Source organism: Sus scrofa, chromosome 6 (genome assembly GCF_054392235.1).
Source record: "Sus scrofa isolate SSC_HxYL_T2T_F1_AM1 chromosome 6, Sscrofa_HxYL_maternal_Yorkshire_Landrace_v2.0, whole genome shotgun sequence".
Taxonomy (NCBI): Eukaryota; Metazoa; Chordata; class Mammalia; order Artiodactyla; family Suidae; genus Sus; species Sus scrofa.
In genome coordinates, this window is record NC_139388.1 from 174,333,676 (window position 1) to 174,352,629 (window position 18,954).

The 18,954-nt window shown below is 52.6% G+C and overlaps 1 protein-coding gene across 1 annotated transcript in view; it reads right to left on the bottom strand.

The window, feature by feature from the left end:
* The window catches only part of LOC102166622 (uncharacterized), a 137,328-nt gene that overhangs the window by 91,600 nt on the left and 26,774 nt on the right, over nt 1–18,954 (bottom strand). Inside the window, exon 3 of the mRNA XM_084965727.1 lies at nt 2,319–2,542. Within this exon, the coding sequence (XP_084821853.1) occupies nt 2,319–2,542 (224 nt within the window). The remainder of the gene's footprint in view (nt 1–2,318; nt 2,543–18,954) is intronic.

An 18,954-nucleotide genomic window follows, 5' to 3' on the forward strand; every position in this document is an offset into this window, starting at 1 on the left:
AGCTGTGTGACGATGGGGAAACTGTGCCCCCTCTCTGGGCCTCGGGCGGTTGGACTGGGTCAAATCTCAGACAGACCTCAGCCTCCTCTAAGGGCCTGACTCTGAGCAACCCCTGGCTCAGCAACTTGGGCGGGGAGGGAGGGGCTTGCAGGGGACCACGGTTGTTGGGGGCTTCAGCCTGTGGCAGAAGCAGCTGGAAATGAGGCCTGGGGTGGCTGAGGCTGAGGGGCTGACAGCCGGGCTGGGCGTGGGGATGTGGATGCACCCATTTCAGCAGCTGCTGGAGGGCCTCCAGGGAGCCCTGGACACAGAGGAGGGGAACGGGGAGAACAGCAGAGGCAGGAACAAAGGAGGGGCCGGAAAAGGATGGGACCAAGCAAACCAGACGAAAGAGAAAGATGCAAAAGCACCACAAAACACTGACGGTAGAAAATCCGTCACTGGTGCGTCGCCCCCTCCTTGGTTCACGCCACGCGCTCACCCAAAACACTGATTCCCAGACCCCCGGAGCTCAGAGACTCTCAGATGACTAGACAGAGCAAGTGAGGGCCAAAGCGGGGAAACGACTTCTCCCAGGTCCCACGGGGAAGGGCCCAGGTGCCCACCCTCTCAACTCCCCCAAACCACTGTGCCCACCGACTACCAGTCTCGTGTCTCACTGATGTGCCCAGGACTCGCTCCAAAGTGTCAAGGCCTGGGCGGGGCAGGCCTGTCCCGCCAGGAACGGACACCTCTTCCGGAGGTGGTCCTCGGCCTCCCTCCTGGGGGAGCGGCTTAACAGAGGGGGCCCTGGGCTCGGAGCTGGACGGCTCCGGATTCATTTTAAAATGGAGAGGACTGTGCTTGCCGGCACTGTGCTGCAAGGTGTAATGGGACAGCAGGTGTCGTCACGCCGCAAAGGCGTCAGTGAATGTTCTGCGAACCAGTGAGATGAGGAAGAGAACAGCCGCCCTGTGAGCGGTGTGCTGGCCGGGCCCTCACGGCGAGACCTTCTCCTGCGAACACAAACGCGTTCACACGACACTAGCGCCAGACAAGGTCGTCGCAATGACCTTGCGATGCAACGAGACAAAACCACGCCGTCTCATAACCACGTCTGAAGACGGGCAAAGCCAGAACCATAAAAGAGACCAACGGCCCCTCTCCCAGGCGCCAGGAGTGACAGCGGTCTCTTCACCCATCGCAGCCTCCGAGAAAAATTAAGACGCTTCCTCACCCGATTGTCGCCGCCTTCTGACAGCACCGACTCGAGCAAACTCCTGTTTAAACCGGCCCTCCCGACAGCCTCGTTCTGGGACGCCGTGTGCGTTCGCAAGGAACCCCGGGGGCTTCGTGCAGCCAGTGATAAACCCGACGCTGTGTGACCGTGGGTGTGAGCCTGGGGGTCTTCTGCTGTGGGGCACTGACCAGGATTGAAACGGCGGAAGTTCCATCCTCCCGGCAGAAGGAACAGTCAAGGAACACACACACACACACACACACACACACACGTATGTACATATATGCATATATGTTAGACATATTTTTTGTCTGAAGCATCTTTCCCTCAGTTACACAGCATGAGTGACTTATTACTCTGCTTAGGAACGAATCAGCCCTTTGGTCCAACTGGGCTCTGGTAAAATTTGGGAAATAACTGTCATGGCAAAGAAAGAAATGGAGACAAGGGAGAGATTAAAATTTACAGAATCTGGAGGTAGTGAACCCAACTAGTAATCACGAGGAAGCGGGTTCGATCCCAGGCCCTGCTCAGTGGGTGAAGGATCCGGCGTTGCCATGAGCTGTGGTGTGGGTCGCAGATGCAGCTTGGATCCCACGTTGCTGTGGCTGTGGTGCAGGCCGGCAGCGCAGCTCCAATTTGACCCCTAGCCTGGGAGCCTCCACACGCCGCAGGAGCGGCCCTAAAACTAAAAAAAAAGGCAGAGAAATCTCAGCACGTGCCAGACCTTGTCTCCTTGGTCCTCAGCACCATGCTGCGGGGTGGGCACAGCATTGTTCCCAGGTGGCTGACAGGGAGAGCAAGGGCCACGGAGGTTCGGTTGAGTGTTGAGGCCATGGTTTGAAGCAGTAGGGACACCTAAGCCGGTGCTTCTCCCAGCCAGCCCGTGAGCCTCTCCGCCGCCTGGGAAAGAAGGGTGAGCAGAGTTGGGCCGGCTCTGCCCCCATCCCTGGCTGCCTCGGCACGCTGGCCCCCTGAACCCAGCCTCGGTAGCCCCAGTGGGCCCGGCGAGGTGTAAGAGATGGTTCTGAGTGAGGCGCCATCCATCACTTTACAAGTGGGGAAACCGAGACCCTGGGAGGTCCGTCCCCTCTCCTACCTGAGTCGCCTCCAGGGGTCGCCGGAGCAGGTTCTCCCAGCGTGCAGGCGGCAGAACGGCCTGTCTCTCCTCCCATTCGGGGTCCAGTGATGCTCCTTGGGCAACTTGATCGCCGCCACCGCGGGGATATTTACACCACAGGTACTGGCAAAAGCTATCAGGAATCTTTTCTCCCCGCAGTTAGTTGTTAAGATATTTAGCGGCAGGCCACGTCTTCCTCCGTCCTGTAAGGAAAGAGAAGGGTAAACTTGAGAGGAAGACGGTCGGGAACAGCCCCGTCAGAGCGCCAGCCATCAGCACCTCGGCCTGTCTGGCTCTGATGCATCATCAGTATCCAGGCGCTCTCTGAGCGTTTGCGTCAGATGGTTGGGGGTCTCGCTGAGAATGTCTTCTGAGCCCCACGGGATTAGGAGCCCTGGGGGGGTACTGGAGACTCTGCAAGAACAGGTCTCCTCAGATGATTCTTTTGGTTCCTGAGTTTGAGCATCACTGCTCCACATCCTTCTCATCATAAAGGACTTCTTGGGAGTTCCCATCATGGCTCAGAGGTAAGGAACCCAACTAGTATCCATGAGGACATGGGTTCAATCCCTGGCCTCACTCAGTGGGTTAAGGATCTGGCGCTGCCGTGAGCTGTGGTGTAGGTTGCAGATGAGGCTCAGATGCCACACAGGCCGGCAGCTACAGCTCCGATTCGACCCCTAGCCCGGGAACTTCCAAATGCCACAGGTGCGGCCCTAAAAAAACACACAAAAAATAAAGTAAAATAAAACAAAATGACCCTCAGACACAGAGCACAGTCCCATCCTTCACAGAAACGCTCGCAGCCTCTATTTCGGGACCATCGGCCCTGTGCTCGCGGAGGGTGGGTGAAGGCAGACCCGGGTGTGCTCTGTCCTCCTTCCCTGTCCCTGGGGTGATGGCTCACTGGCCTGTCGATGTTGGGGTCAGACAGAAGTCCATTACGTCACCTCCCAGAGAGTTCTAGGGCAGCCTGCCCTCCCGATGCTCCAGTATTACAGAGTAACATCTAGGAAATGTGTAGCTGATGCTTAATTTCCCAAACAACTGGAAATGAGAAGAACTAGGTTAGAGTCTGGGATCTGGCCCACACGAGGTGCGCGACCTGGCAAGTCCGTGAACCTCTCTGGGGCTCAGCTGCCTCCTCGGTAAAACTAGCGTCTACCTTGGAGGTTTGTGAGACTCAAATGAGGTAACGCTGGGAAGGCAAACTCGCTGATGGAGTGCTAGATGCATATTCATTTCCTTAGCTCTCTCACCCCTGCAGGGGGGCCCTCTTCAGCTCTGGAACCGTGGACTGTCTCCCCTCCCAGGCCCTGGGCTTACGCATCTCTGTGTGTGCTTCCTACAGAATAAGCATTTCCTGAAGGTCAATGCTGGAATATGAAGGCATAATCTACACGGAGACAGATTAAACCTGGTATGGAGATACTGGTACGGGGTCATTCATAGACAGCGGTTTGGAGCTGTAAGCAGAATATAGGGCATGGGGTTAGGAGTCTCAAGTGTTAGGGTGGGACACTGTATCTACTGCTGCACAGTAAATTACCACAAACTGAGAGGCTTAAAACAACATATATCTACTATTTCACAGGTTCTCTGGGTTCAGGAATCCAAGCCCAGCTTAGCTGAGTCCTCTGCTTCAAGTCCCATAAAACTGCAGTCAAGGTCTTGGCCAGGGCTGCAGACGCATCTGAGGCTCAGCTGGGGAAGGATCCGTGCCCGCCCCCACGTAGGTTGCTGGCACAATTCAGTTCCTGCAGCTGTAGGACTAGAGCTCCACTTCCTCGTTGGCTGTGAGTGGGACGCCCCCGCCCCCCAGCTCCCAGAGTTGCCTGCAGTTCCTTGTCATGTCCCCCTGACCCCCCGCCCAAGGCAGGCATCCCCCCAACATGGCAGATGGCTCCTTCAAAGCCAGCCAGGGAGTAAGAGAGAGAGTCCAGCGAGATGAGTGCTACAATTTTATGTCGTGTAACCATGCAAGCATCTATGCAGTAACACGCGTCGCCACCATCTGATCACCTTCGCTACATTCTATCAGTTAGAAGCAAGTCAGAGGCTCTGCCCACCCAAGTGGAGAACGACGTGAAACCAAGAAGACCAGCAGGATGAGAGGTGTCTTCCTCGAGAGTCTGTCCACCACGGGAGCTCATCTGAACTTCATAAGGGATGCCCTTCCTGAAGCTGATACAGAGACGTGTGGGACTGCAGAGCTCCAAAGAATCTTCTCGTCATTCCACTCAACATAAGCAAACAGAAGCCCGCAGAGCCCGAGTCACCGGGAAGAAGGCAGCAGAATCAGACTAGACTCCAGACCTCCGACTCCTAACTTCCACCCTACTCTACTGCTTCCCCCCTGCTCATTGCCAGAACTTTGGGACTAAAAGACAAAAATTAAGGTGGCTGTTCGAAGCTGTGGCTCAGTACATGTTAGAACATCTTAGAAGAGCTAAGAATAAACCCTCCGCATGGCACTCAAGGCCCTTGGACCACTTGGCACAACCAAGCTCCCCTGTCTTACACCTTTCGCCATCCTCACCCCACCCCCACCCCAAGGAACTATTTGCAGCTTCCTGGGGTCCCTTCCTCCTTTTGCATATTCTTCATAGGAATGCTTTTCTCTTTAAATGCCTGCGAAATAGGCAAAAACAAAACAACAAATAAATACAGCTACTTAACCTCTGAGTCTCCAATCAAATGCCACCTTCTCAGTGAAACCCTCCTTCACTTTTGCAGGCAGAATTAATCACTCCCTCCATTCTGCTCGCTCAGAATCCTGAGCAGCCTCTCACAAAGCCCATCTCATAGGCCGTAGAGTTGTTTTCCAGTTCTGTTTCTCCTTTTGATGGTAGGACTTTTAAAGCAGGGTTGTTAGAAAGATGTAAAACTAGTTTGCTGTAAACAAGTCTATCCTGCCAGCTGGCCTTGTCTAGAGACACTGCAAGCCTCTCCTGCTGAGCTGAGACATCTCTACTGGGGCTAATGAAAGCATTTCTTTCAAAGCAGATGTCTCCAGAAGTTCCTCGCAAGCCAAGGAAAGGCCGGCTCGATCCCCGTCCAGTTACACCCGCCTCCGTGGCTCCACCAGCACTTTGCTCCATTCAGTAAATCACCACCGATGGACTGACCAGAATCAGGTAGTCATTCAACAGTCTCAGTTGAGGGACACGGAAGGCTGGGGCTGGACGCCGAGTTCAGGTTACAGGGATGAATGAGACACGGGAAGGGCTGTAGAGTCGAAAGAGGTGCGAGTCAGAGTCAGACTCGGTCACTAACCCGTTGTAGGGCCTTGGCGACATATTTAACTTTGCTGACCCCGCGTTCTTGGCTAAAGGGGAGATAATAGTGCCTCCTTCGTAGGCGTTGCTGTGTGGATCACGAGAGAGGATACGTGTACCTGGCAGGTGCCCGTCCCCAATCCTAGAGAATCGCTGGCCATGCCCGCAACACTCACCATAAGCCCGCGACGGACACACTTGGAAGGGGAGCCTTCAAACAGGACGAGCAGGAGTTGGCCGGGAGGACGTGCCGCTCGGAGAGAACACGTACAAAGCAGGGCTGTCCTGATGGGAGGCATCTCCGAACATTTCTACACCCCTGATTTTCAGGATCTTAATAATTCAGATTCCAAGAATCCTGGAATGCTAGTACGAGACCCCTCGGAGGTTCAGCGTCCACTTCTTCCTGATGAATAAGCTGCCCAGACCATCAGCAAAGTCCTTCATTTCTGACACTGGGACACGGACCTCGAAGCTTCCACTCCAGAGCTCTTCCCCTGCACTGTGGTCACCGGCTCCCGAGGGCTGTCATCGGTGGAGGCGGGTCTTTTAAACGACACACTGACACACTTCGATTCACAGATGTTCATTTTAAGGATTCATGTCCTTGGAGCCCAGCGGGTTGTTTTTACCGACGGGTGACGCCAAGTGTCAGGCTCCTGACCGCCTCTCCTCAGTACTTAGGCCCTGAAGGCGACAGGTTCGCAGAATCTCAGAGTAGGAAGGACCTGGGAGGTTTATCTGGCTCAATTCCCCTTCCACCGAAGGAACAGCTTCTGGACAGATCCATTGCTCCCGAGGGGGTTTCTTCCGTTGTTTGGCCATGACTCCCAGGTCCACTGCGCACGACTCTGCTTCTCTGCCCATTCTGTCCCTGAAGAGAAGGGAAGGCAGAAAGTGGGGCTCACTTACTGATGCCATCATCCCAGTATCAGACTGGGCAAGGAGTTCTCGCTGCAGCTCAGCAGGTTAAGAAACTGACATAGCGTCTGCGAGGATGAGGGTTTGATCCCTGGCCTTGCTCAGTGGGTTAAGGATCCAGCATTGGCTGCAGATGCAGCTCAGATACCGTGTTGCCATGGCTGTGGCATAAGCCTGCAGCTGCAGCTCTGAGTGGACTCCTAGCCTGGAACTTCCATATGCTGCAGGTGGATAAAACTGAACTGCGAAGAAAAAGCTTCGAGAGTTTAAATAACATCCCAAGATCACCCACAGTGAGAGGAAGATGCAGGCCAGGGTGTAACTCTCGGGAAGCTGAGACGCCCTGTCCCTGCCGGCTGTCTCTCTTCGGCAAGGCCCTTTCAGCACACTGCTCTGGAGCCTCTGCAATCAAACCCCTGCTAAAATGCCTTTCACGGCTCTTCAATACTCCCTCGAGGAAAACAGTCCAAACTCTCTGGATTAACATCCAGGGCCCTTGACAATCTGGTTCCAAGTGGACTTTACAGGCTCGCTGCCCTCTCCTCTGCCAGCGCGTCTCCCCACAGGCTGGACTTGCTGCCTGCAGGCCCTTCCCCGCATCCTCTGCCCCAAGAATCCTCATTTCCTTTTAAGGTCCCTTCAAACGCCACCTCCTTGGCCAACCCTTCTCCGGCCTCTCTGCAAAATTCATTCTCTGCCTTCTCCCAGCACATCGCAGGCCTCGGTAACAGCCTCTGCTGCGTCGTCAGGGCCCTTCATAGTCCAAGATCCGTGAGGGAGGGATGGTGTTTCTTTGCGTCTCTTTGCATTCTCAGTTCCTGGCACATAACAGGTGTCCCGGAAATATTTAGGGCATAGAACTGAGGTGTAATTCCTTCCCAGATGTTCATCCTTCCACGGTCTGAAAATCCCTCTGCGGCCTTGCCCTGTGCCGTTCTACTCCCGGTTAGTTCTTCTCTCGGCTCGTAGTCCCAACTCTTTCTTCTAACGTCTGATGTCCAGATTCTTATCCTCTTGGCCTTTTGCTTCTGGGTGACAGTTTGTGAATGTCACTCTTTTAACACATGAGCCCTAGGACGAAACTGAGTAGCCCGGATGAAGGCTGGCCAGAGCGGAGCACGGTAAGAGGAGCCCAACCTCCGCCTTAGAGGAAACGCTTTTCTCACCGCTGCTGTGTGCCAGGAGCCTCCGCCTGTCTCATTTTCCTTCACTCTTGCGATAACCTGGGAAGGCAGGTATCATCTCCTCCATCTCTTAGGGGAGGATCCTAGCCACAGGCTCATAAGGTAAAGTCACAAGCCCAGATACCGTCAGATATTTTCACATCAGCTCTGCCCAGGTCATGTTTTTTCCAGTCACCAAGCATAAGGGCAAGTGAGGACAAAAAGAATCAGTGCCTTTAGAAGGGGGTGGAACCAAAGCCCAGAGAAAAGGCAGGTTGGATTCACGACCGAGTTCCTAGCGATAACAGCCTTTATCTAGGAGCCCAGACAGAGCCTGGAATTTCTCAGCCACGTAGCTTCCTGGAACTAGTTTAATTTGGCATTTCACGAGGGGAACAAGAGCAGAAGTGTCTTAGATAAGCGTCGAGGTTTGGGGCTCAGCCCTCTTGTGCAAAGCCCTCACACCATCAGAATCTGAGCAGCCGGTCTAGTCGGGGCCCAGTGAGTCACAGAGGAGATGAGGTGGGAGCTGCTGCTCCGGTCTGGGGCCTGGCACCTCCCTCCACAGAGACGCACCGAGCACCACTGTGCTCCAGGTACCGTGCGAGGTGCCGGGTGTACCGAAGAACGCGGAGACCGTTCCAACCTTCCGAGCTTCTCTGGGAGACAGACAGACCCAGAAGCAAAGGATACATACACAGCCGCGCGACGGCAAGCTCTCCAATGTTCTCCGGGTACCAGGAAAGCAAGAGAGGGGGTGGAGCCCATCCTGGAGTGAATATGGCAGGAAAGGGAGCAGAGGAAGCTTCCTGGGCAGAGTGATCTTAACTGACGAGCAGGAACAACTGGGGAAGGCGAGAGGAAGAGACAAAGGCAGAAGAAAAAGTTCCAGGTGTAAAAGCAGAATCTCAAATGCAGGGAATGGCACAAGGTTCCCATACAGAATGGGAAGACTTGCAAGCAGTTTCGTGTTTGATGAAAGTTCAAGAGGCTGACAGATTTAATGCAAGTCCTATCAAATTACCCATGACATTTTTCACACAACTAGAACAAATAATCCAAAAATTTGTCTGGAGCCATAACATACCCAGAATTGCCAAAGCAATCCTGAGCGGGGAGAAACCAAGCAGGAGACATAACTCTCCCAGATGTCAAACAATATTACAAAGCTACAGTCATCAAGATAGTGTGGTATCGGTACAAAAACAGACAGGCAGACCAGCGGAACAGAATGGAGAACCCAGAATAAACCCAGATATCTGCGGTCAATTAATCCCTGACTAAGGAAGCAAGACTATAAAATGGGAAAAAGACAGTCTTTTTAGCAACTGGTGCTGGGAAAACTAGAACACACCCTCACACCATGTGCAAAAATAAACTCAAAATGGCTTAAAGACTTAAACATAAGACAAGAATACAAATGTTTCCTTAGGTCGGTTTCCCAAGGCAATAGAAAGAAAAAGAAACCAGTGGGACCTTATAGTCAAATTTATCAGCTTTTGCACAGCAAAGGAAACCATTAAAAAACCAAAAGACAACCTACAGAATGAGAGAAAATAGTTGCAAGTGATGCAACTGACAGGGGCTTAATCTCCAAAATATACGAACAACTTAACACAACTCAACAGCAAAAAAAATAAACGATCCAATTGAAAAATGGGCAAAAGACCTAAAGAGATTTTCTCCAAGGAAGACATACAGATGGCCGACAGGAACATGGAAAAATGCGCAACCTCACTAATTATTAGAGAAATGAAGATCAAAACTACCGTGAGATACCACCTCACACCAGTCGGAACGGCCATCATTAACAAGTCTACAAATAACAAATGCTGGAGAGGGGTGGAGAAAAGGGAGCCCTCCTGCACTGTTGGTGGGAATGTAAATTGGTACATGCACTATGGAAAACGGTACAGAGGGATCTCAGAAGACTAAATATACCACATGACCCAGCAATCCCGGTCCTGGGCATATTCCGGACAAAACTTTCACTGAAAAAGCTACATGCAAGCACCCCGTGTTCACTGCAGCACTACTCACAGCAGCCAACAGGGAAACAATCTAAGCGGCCATTGACAGATGAAGGGATTAGGACGATGTGGTATAGATGTATATAATGGAATACTACTCAGCCATAAAAAAGAAGAAAACAATGCCATTTGCGGCAACATGGATGGAACTAGAGAGTCTCACACTAAGTGAAGTAAGTCAGAAAGAGAAAGACAGAAACCATATGATATCACACGTGTATGTGGAATCTAAACTATGGCCCAAATGTTCTATCTACAGAACAGAAACAATCTCATAGGGAACAGACTTGTGATTGCCAAGGGCGAAGGGAAGGAAGTGGGATGGACTAGGAGTTTGGGGCTAACAGATGCAAACCATTACACTTAGAACTGACAAGCAATGAGGTTCTGCTGCATATACTGCAGGGAACGACACCCGATCACTTGTGATAGAACATGATAAAAGATAATAGGAGGAAAAGAATGTAGAAATATGTATAACTGGGAGTTCCCGTCGTGGCGCAGTGGTTAACGAATCCGACTAGGAACCATGAGGTTGCGGGTTCGGTCCCTGCCCTTGCTCAGTGGGTTAACGATCCGGCGTTGCCGTGAGCTGTGGTGTAGGTTGCAGATGCGGCTCGGATCCCACGTTGCTGTGGCTCTGGCGTAGGCCAGTGGCTACAGCTCCGATTCAACCCCTAGCCTGGGAATCTCCATATGCCGCGGGAGCAGCCCAAGGAAACAGCAAAAAGACAAAAGAAAAAAAAAAAAGAAAGAAAGAAATATGTATAACTGGGTCACTCTGCTGTACAGAAGAAACGGACAGAACACTGTAAATCAACTATGATGAAAAAATTAAAAAAACAAAGTTGGAGAGGCTGGAGAGGCAGACACAAGTGCCACGTGCCTGCTGTGGGTTAGGCACCGGGGTAAAACCCTTCGCATACATCTGTTCCAGATCATTACACACCGTGCAACCTGCAGCGAGTTACTGTACCTCTCTGGGCCTCAGGAGTAAAACTAGCACAACACGAATTCCAAGGGCCTGTCAATCGCAACCCCAGGCCTGAATGGACAGGCATTCCAATACGGTCTGCCCACTGTGTTTACAGAAAAATTAGCTTGATCAAGCTTCCTGGTCCTGCTTCCCCAAGTCACAGCCTGAATACTCAAGAGGAAATGAATTCTATCAGACTTCAAAGAATTTACCATATGACGGGTGTGGGGTACAGAAAAGGTACAGGTGAAGCTAGCTCTCTGGCATGTGGGCTGTGGCACGGGGCAGTGGAAAGGGTTGCGTGGGGAGCTCAGAGCTGGGAGAGGTCACGTTGGCTTGGAGGGCTTCCCGGAAAGCAGGCTGTGTGATGGGCCAAGGACGCACACGACGGCGAAGAGGAGGCTGGGCGGAGGCAGTCCAGGCAAAGGAGATGCCGGAGCCTGGCAAAGGCAACCAAACCCCACACTTCTGCTCCCCGCTCCTGCCCCCTCCACCCCTCCAGCCCCACACCCCTTCTGCTCACCCTACCTGCCTGCTCTTGGGACCCACAGCGGACAGCTGAGACCCCAGAGCTAAGCCTCATCCTCTCCGTCCAGCGTCTCAGCTGCGTCTCCCCCACATGGACCCTCGCTCCGGCCGCACACAACTGCTTGCTGTGTCTCGCATGTGCCCCCCATCGTCTGCCCCCAGCTCTTCATCCCTTCTCCATCCAACGCCCCAGTCCCCGAATTCTCCCTCGGCCACCACGATGTTTCCTGACCGTCGTCCAGGCCCCCCTCTCCAGGAAGCGATTGCCTCCCAAGGCCGCAGCGTCCTGACTCACGGCGTGTACCCCTTCCCGCCTCGCGGTGAGAGAGCATATGCCCCGTGGGACTCCAAGCCCTTGAGGGAAGCGCTGTTCCGTGCTGGGTCCCTCCAAGGGTCTCGCGCAGGGAGCACCCAACACCGGCCACGCAGCCTATAAACACACAGGCTGTGAGCAAAGTGACTGGAGGGAGAACAGGAATGAACTTGTCCTTCGACCATCATTTAAAGAGAACCGGGGTCCTTCCGTCACCCTTTGGTTATCCGAGCTGTCCCTCTGCCCGCAGGTGTGTATCTCAGTGATGCTGAGCAGACGGCTAGTTCCAGCAGTGGACTCTGTTAACCCCGTCCTCCTAACTTCTTCCAGAGGGTTCAGGGCTCCTGGTGAATCAGAAAATGCAACCAGTCTTCTGATCCCAAACTCTGGATCCAGATGAAATCTGTTTAAAATGCCCATTTAAAGAGCTTAGGTAGAGGGAGTTCCCATCGTGGCGCAGTGGTAAACGAATCTGACTAGGAACCATGAGGTTGCGAGTTCAATCCCTGGCCTTGCTCAGCGGGTTAAGGATCTGGCATTGCCGTGAGCTGTGGTGTAGGTTGCAGACGTGGCTTGGATCTGGCATTGCTGTGGCTGTGGTGTAGGTCAGCAGCTACAACTCCAGTTCGACCCCTGGCCTGGGACTCTCCATATGCCGCGGGAGCGGCCCTAGAAATGGCAAAAAGACAAAAAAATAAAATAAAGTAAAGAGCTTAGGTAGCCTCGAAGCCGAAAAGGAGCGACAAAAGGCCATGACCAGGAGAAGGTGTGAGAGGGAAGCCTCCAGATCAGGAAGGACGAAAAGACTTGCATGTTTTGCAGCCTCGCCCTCGTCCCTGCCACCCCCGGTGTCTAAAGCACCAGAAGCCCTTTTTCCTTTTCTTTCACCAACTCTCCTTTGGGGACACTGTCCACCCAGCAGCATGATAAAAGCAAAACACTATTCCCTCAACTGTCAGCCCTGGAATAACTGCTCCTTCTTGCTGTCCTCTATGGAGGACTCTGCAGGTTATTCCTTAATGTAATACGTAAAACAGCGGCCCTGGGGTTTTCCAGCATCCCTCCTTTAAAAAAATTATATCCTGATGGATCCGCCCGTTTTCTCCCTCTCCGTTGCCTCTGTACCTCTTGGCTTCCCCCAACCCGTGACCCTTTCCAAGGTCTGGTCACAGTTCAAGTCCACTGTCCATCTGCCTCTTGATTTTTAAACCTTACATCTCCTTTAAAACTTTTCAAACATTAGAGGAGTTCCTGCTGTGGCTCAGAAGGTTAAGAAGATAGTGTGCATGAGGATGAGGGTTTGATCCCTGGTCTCACTCACTGGGTTAGGGATCTGGTGTTGCCATAAGCTAGGGCGTAGGTTACAGACGCAGCTCAGATCTGGCGTCTCTGTGACTGTGGTGTAGGCTGGCAGCTGCAGCTCTGATTCGACCCCTACCTACCCTGGGAACCTCCATAGGCTGCAGGTGCGGCCTTAAAAAAAATTCAAACATAAAGCAATTGATGAAACCTAGGATGTGCTGTGTCCTGGGACACTAAGTGGAATACAGGCGAGGGACTCCCTCCAAGGAAGCTACAGTCTGACTTGAGACCCTTCACGGTGACACATTTCATACGGGGATAGGACAAGTGACAGCACAGAGGAGGGTGCAATTAATTCTTTTTGAGACGTGTCAGAAGTTTTGATCTAGATCTAAAAAAGAAGCAGGGATCCAAAAGACAATATGTACACTTTAAATTTTTTCAGCAAATGTGTAGGAATAGTTCCTTTTCGCAAAGCTTTGTCTGAGGCATTGAAGTTACAGGTGTGAATAGGGGCCTATCTCCAGAAGCTTTCAGCCTATAAAGAGAGTTTTAAAACATACCCTTGGCATTCCCACTGTGGCTCAGGGGGGACGAACCTGATTAGCATCCAGGAGGATCCCTGGCCTTGCTCAGTGGGGTAAGGATGCACCGTTGCCGTGAGCTGTGGTGCAGGTCGCACACGCGGCTCAGATCCTGCATGGCTGTGGCTGTGGCGTAGGCCAGCAGCTGCAGCTCCACTTGAACCCCTATCCTGGGGACTGTCATATGCCGAAGGTGCATCCCTGAAGAAAAATAAATACATAAAGTACCCTAATCATGGCAATGCAATGCCTATTGTGCTATGAAAGTGTTACAGACTGCCGGCAGAGTTCGCAGAGAAATGTTTAAGAGAAACTTTTTCGCGGGGTGTGGTAGGCGGAATTCGAAGACGGCCCCTAAGACTCCTGGCCCCCGGTGTCGTCCGATGTCCTGCTTAACTCCTGAGACAGGGGAGATGACGAATTCCGCTTAGTTACGCATCACAGTTGTACGTAAGTAGGGAGATTTTCTGGGTGAACCTGCCCTAAATACAAGTCTCTGAAAAGCTGAGAGTTTTCTCTGGTTGAAGGAGAAAGAGATTTAAACAAAAGGTAGGATTTCTTTTTTTCTTTTTATGGCCGCACATGCAGCACATGGAAGTTCCTGGGCCAGGGGTTGAATCCAAACTGCAGCTGTGGCCTAAACCACAGCCACAGCAACACCAGATCTGAGCCCCATCTGTGACCTACACCGCAGCTTGCAGCGATGCTGGATCCTTAACCCACTGAGCGAGGCCAGGGATCGAACCGGCCACCTCACAGAGATAACACTGGGCCCTTAACCCACTGAACCACAACGGGAACTTCCGAGAGTGGGACTTGACGGGAGGTTCTCTGTTGGCGAGACAACAAGGACCTGAGTGTGGTTCCCAACTAACAGCTGGCAAGACAATGGGGGTCTCAGCCCTGCAACCCAGGGAGACGACGCTGGCCAAGAAGGCGCTTAGAGAGGACCTTTCCCGAGTGAAGCCTCCGGATAAGAAGGCGGCTGGCTGGTCTTTTGGTTCCAGCCATGCTCGTCTTCAGCAAAGAGCCCAGCCACACACCCTGCCGGACTTGCTTGCCCGACAGAGCTGCGAGCTAATCCGAGTGGTTTTAAATTTGCTGAATTCGGCGACACTCATCTTGAATCACCGTCCTCGCGTTCACAGTCTCCAAACTAATTCCCCAACTGAGGGCCTCCCGGACGCAGGCTGCCTCTAGTCATCCTTGCAACCGTAGGTCACTCACGCCAGGTGCTCCTAAAATTCCACCGAACGAGTGTTCACGGGGGTCACAGGGATGCAGAGCAGGGGCTGGGCACCCTCTGTCCCGCCTCCTCCCGAAGACGAGGAGACCGACACCAACACCCACAGCCGGACGAGAGCAGGAGGCCGCTTCCGTCCAGCGCCAAGGCCCGTCGGAGGGACACGGCAAGCGACCTACCCTGACGCCCCAGCTGAGCCCCCGCCTGGGGCGTCTCCCCCAGACTTGGCATCGGTGGGCTTCCTTTCAAGGAGCATGGTTCCCAGAGGATCAGGCATCAAGGATCCCTGTGCCGCCTGAGCGGCTCTCGGTTCTAAACTACTTCCCCTCCACGCCGTCTCAGCCGGAGTCTTTGGTTTACTTTTCCCCGGTAACGCCTCAGCCATAGGTAAAAGCCAACTATATTTCCAGCCAGCCGAAACAGAGGCTAAGAGTCCTTTCTTAGGAAACATTCTCTGTTGTTGTTGTGTTTTATGTTTTAATGTTTAAGCCGAAGGAATGCTGTGTCCCCTCCACCTGGCTCACAGAGTTAAAGTTCCCTGTGTACCCCTCCCCAGTGGCACGCCCACCCCACCCCCTAGAGAGCGCCTCTCCTTGAATTCATAGTCTGTTGTTTCCATGTGTGTCTCTATACTTGCACTGCATGGGTATGTGTCTTCCTAAACAAGACTGGTACTGTCCTGCCAATTTTTTAAACTTGCTAAGAGGGCATCACACTCATCCTTTTGTTGTCATTGCTTTTCTAAGACCTTTTCATGTTACTACATGTAGCTCTAGATCAGGGGTTGGCAATTTTTTTCTGTAAACGGCCAGAGAGTAAATATTACAAGCTTTACAGGTCGTAAGGCCCACTGCGGCACAAAAGCAGCCATAAAAAGCCTGACTGGATTCCGATAATCCTTTATTTTCATGTACGGTTCATGGGCCATGACATATTCTTCTATCGATTCTTCTCAACCGTTTCTAAAACAGGTAGGAGTTCCCACTGTGGCTTGTGGAAATGAACCCAAATAGTATCCATGAGGAAGTGGGTTCGATCCCTGGTCTCCTCAGTGGGTTAAGGACCCAGGGTCGCCATGAGCTGTGGTGTAGGCCACAGACGCAGCTCAGATCTGGTGTTGCTGTAGCTGTGGCTTAGGTGGGCAGCTGCAGCGCCAATTCTACCCCTAGGCTGAGGACTTCCATATGCAACAGGTTCGGCCTTAAAAAGCAAAAAATAAATAAATAAATACAATTTTTAAAAATTTTAAACTTAAAAAATTCTTAGCTCTTGGGCCATAACCAAACAGAAATCAGAGCAGATTTAGCCCAAGGACCACGGTTTTGTCAACCCTGCTCTGGATCATTCATTTCTACTGCTATAGCTCCATCGACTTTACATTCATAACAAAATAATAAGTTTACTACATCTTTGCCAGGTTCAGAAAAGTCACTAGATGCTGTTATAGAATAGGCACTGATCTGCCCTCAAAACTGTCCTGTCAACCAATAAGGAGGCAGAAGGTGACTCAGGCTTTAAGAGAAGATGCCTGGGACGTTCCCATCGTGGCTCAGTGGTTAACAAACCCGACCAGGAATCACAAGGTTGCGGGTTCGATCCCGGGCCTCGCTCAGTGGATTAGGGATCCGGCGTTGCCGTGAGCCGTGGTGTAGATCGAGGATGTGGCTCAGATCTGGTGTTGCTGTGACTGTGGTGTAGGCCGGCAGCTGTAGCTCTGATTGGACCCCTAGGCTGGGATCCTCCATATGCCACGGGTGCGGCCCTAAAAAGCACACACACAAAAAAAAAGACTGCCTGGCCTGCCATAAGAGCTAACAGGAGTGGAGGCAGGACAGCCCATTTCACACCAGCTCGGTGCTAAGAAAGCGGGCTGTGGAACGGGCTGTCTGGACTTCCACACCGGCTCCATCATTAGGTAGTTCTGTGACCTCGGACAAGCTGCTCTACCTCACTGTGCCTCAGTTTTCTCACCTGTAAAATGCAGATCATAATAACACGTACTACACAGGTTTGTTGTGGAAACTGGATCATCATAAAAATTAAATAAGATCGTGTATGGAAAGGCCCCAGAAGAGTTGCTGGGTCTTACCGAGCATTGCATAAATGCTGGCTTTTATTATTCACGCTGGAAGATCCTGGGAGGCTTTGTGAAGGCAGCATTAAATCGGTTTTTCAAGATGGGCAGAGCTTGGACATGGGGACGTGGGAAGCAGGGCATAATCTAAAAGAACAGTGTACGGAAAAGCCCCGAGGAGCCAAAGGCACATGGAGCAAAGGACAGCAGGGGACCCGTGCAGAAAACCACACGCGAATCAAACGGGAGATAAAGGAGGAGGGAGACGTGAATGCGGCAAGGAAGAGGGTGGCCCCATCACAGCCAGCCTGGAATGCAAAGCTCGAGAGTTCGGATTCTGTCTCGTACACACTGTGGACTTAGTGAAGCTCCGGAACTGGGGACTGACCTGATGCTTCCCGGATGCAGCTGCGGAAGGAAGGCAAGTACAGAGAAGAGTCAAGAGTTAGGTCACGCCTCCAACGGTCCAGGGGACAGGGCCTGGACGAAAGAAAGGCCAGTGTGCCTGGGCAACGGAGTGGAGGCGGAGGCCAGGGAGGTCTCTGAAGGATGCATTAGCACGGCTTTAGGACTGTGTGGCTGGGGGTGCATCGTGTCCCTGTCCGAAGCGGGGAACGCCCGCAGGGAAGGCTCAGGATGGAGAGTCACGGTTTGGTCTTTAACCCACAGAGTGTGGGGAGCCGTACGGATGTGTCCAATGGAACTGGAGCTGGAATAAACCGGTCTGCGGACACAGCTGAAGGCAGTCCTTTCAACCACTCGCGCCGCAGGTATGCACGGGACCCCCCTTTCTAGAGGAAGAGACTGAGGCCCCGGAAGGTCAGGCGAAGTCCCAGGCCCTTGTCTCCCACCCCGGCTCCTGCCGCGGCGGCTGGCGCTCCCAGGGTTCCGCCCCAGGGCAGTCCGCAGACCCTTGCGTAGACATGGACCACCTGAAGCAACTGCAGTGAACTGATGATGCGCCTTCTCAGCTTTACTAAATTAGAAGCAAGTACGAAAGGAATAGGCACAACGACTGCAAGAGAAGGGGCAGCTGAAAACCAAAAACTTTAAGGAACCATTAGGAGAACCCCAAGAGCACAGCGTTCTGGGGCCGTTTCTTAAGATGGAATAAAGTCCTTAACTCCGCAGCAGCCCAAGAGGATTCCTTAATAATAAAGCCTCTGGTATTGCTACCAAGCCATGCTTATAATCAGCCAAGAAAATACCAAGTTTACCTCTGTGTCTTTAACAAGAATGACCAGGAAGCTTACAATACACCTTTAAAAGAGCTTCATCTGATATTGATACTCCCCCTGCCCCAGTGTTAGAGGAACAGACTCTCAGCACTCTGGGGAACTTCTCTTCAAAGGCGGCTTTCCAGACAGCAGAGGCTTTCATACTTCTGTTTTTCCTCTCACCTGTGAGCCCCAGAAGTATGTGAAGGACACCGGGGCAGTGGGGCTCCCGGGGACGCTCTGCCAGGACCCCCACACCCCCCCCACTGTGGCTCCTATGCTCTCCTCTGCCTCCCTGACTTGACTGCTCCTCCGAAAACAGGCAAAGGAGCAGCAGTCACAGTGTTGGGGGCAGCAAGGGCAGCGAATGGGAGCGATGCCTCACCGCACAGGGGAAATAAGGGACTGAAACGCTCACCCTGGGCTTGCCTGGCAGTTGGAGAGGTGACGGCAAACGACGAACAAAAAGACCAAGGTCGTCTGGGTCCTGGCGCTGCTGCTTATCAGCCCTGGACTTCCCTGTTTCTAGCCTTCTGCCTGGAATGTCTTTGCCCTGTGAACTCACCCCTCAAGACAGGGCTTGGGGGAGTTCCCTTTGTGGCTCAGCAGTTAATGAACCCGACTAGGATCCATGAGGATGCCTCGCTTGGTGGGTTAAGGACCCCGTGTTGCCGTGAGCTGTGGTGTAGGTCACAGATGCATCTCAGATCCCACGTTGCTGTGGCGTCGGCCAGCAGCTGTAACTCCAATTGGACCCCTAGTCTGGGAACCTCCATATGCTGCAGGTGTGGCCCTGCAAAGCAAAAACAAACAAGTCAGGGCTTGGGTCTGGAAAGCCCTATCTGAAATGTAAACCCAATTAAGTCACTCCCCTACTGGAAACTTCAACAGCTTCTTACTGCCTGTGGTAGGTACTCATAAATCTATTGGGGAGTTCCCGTCGTGGCGCAGTGGTTAACGAATCCGACTAGGAACCATGAGGTTGC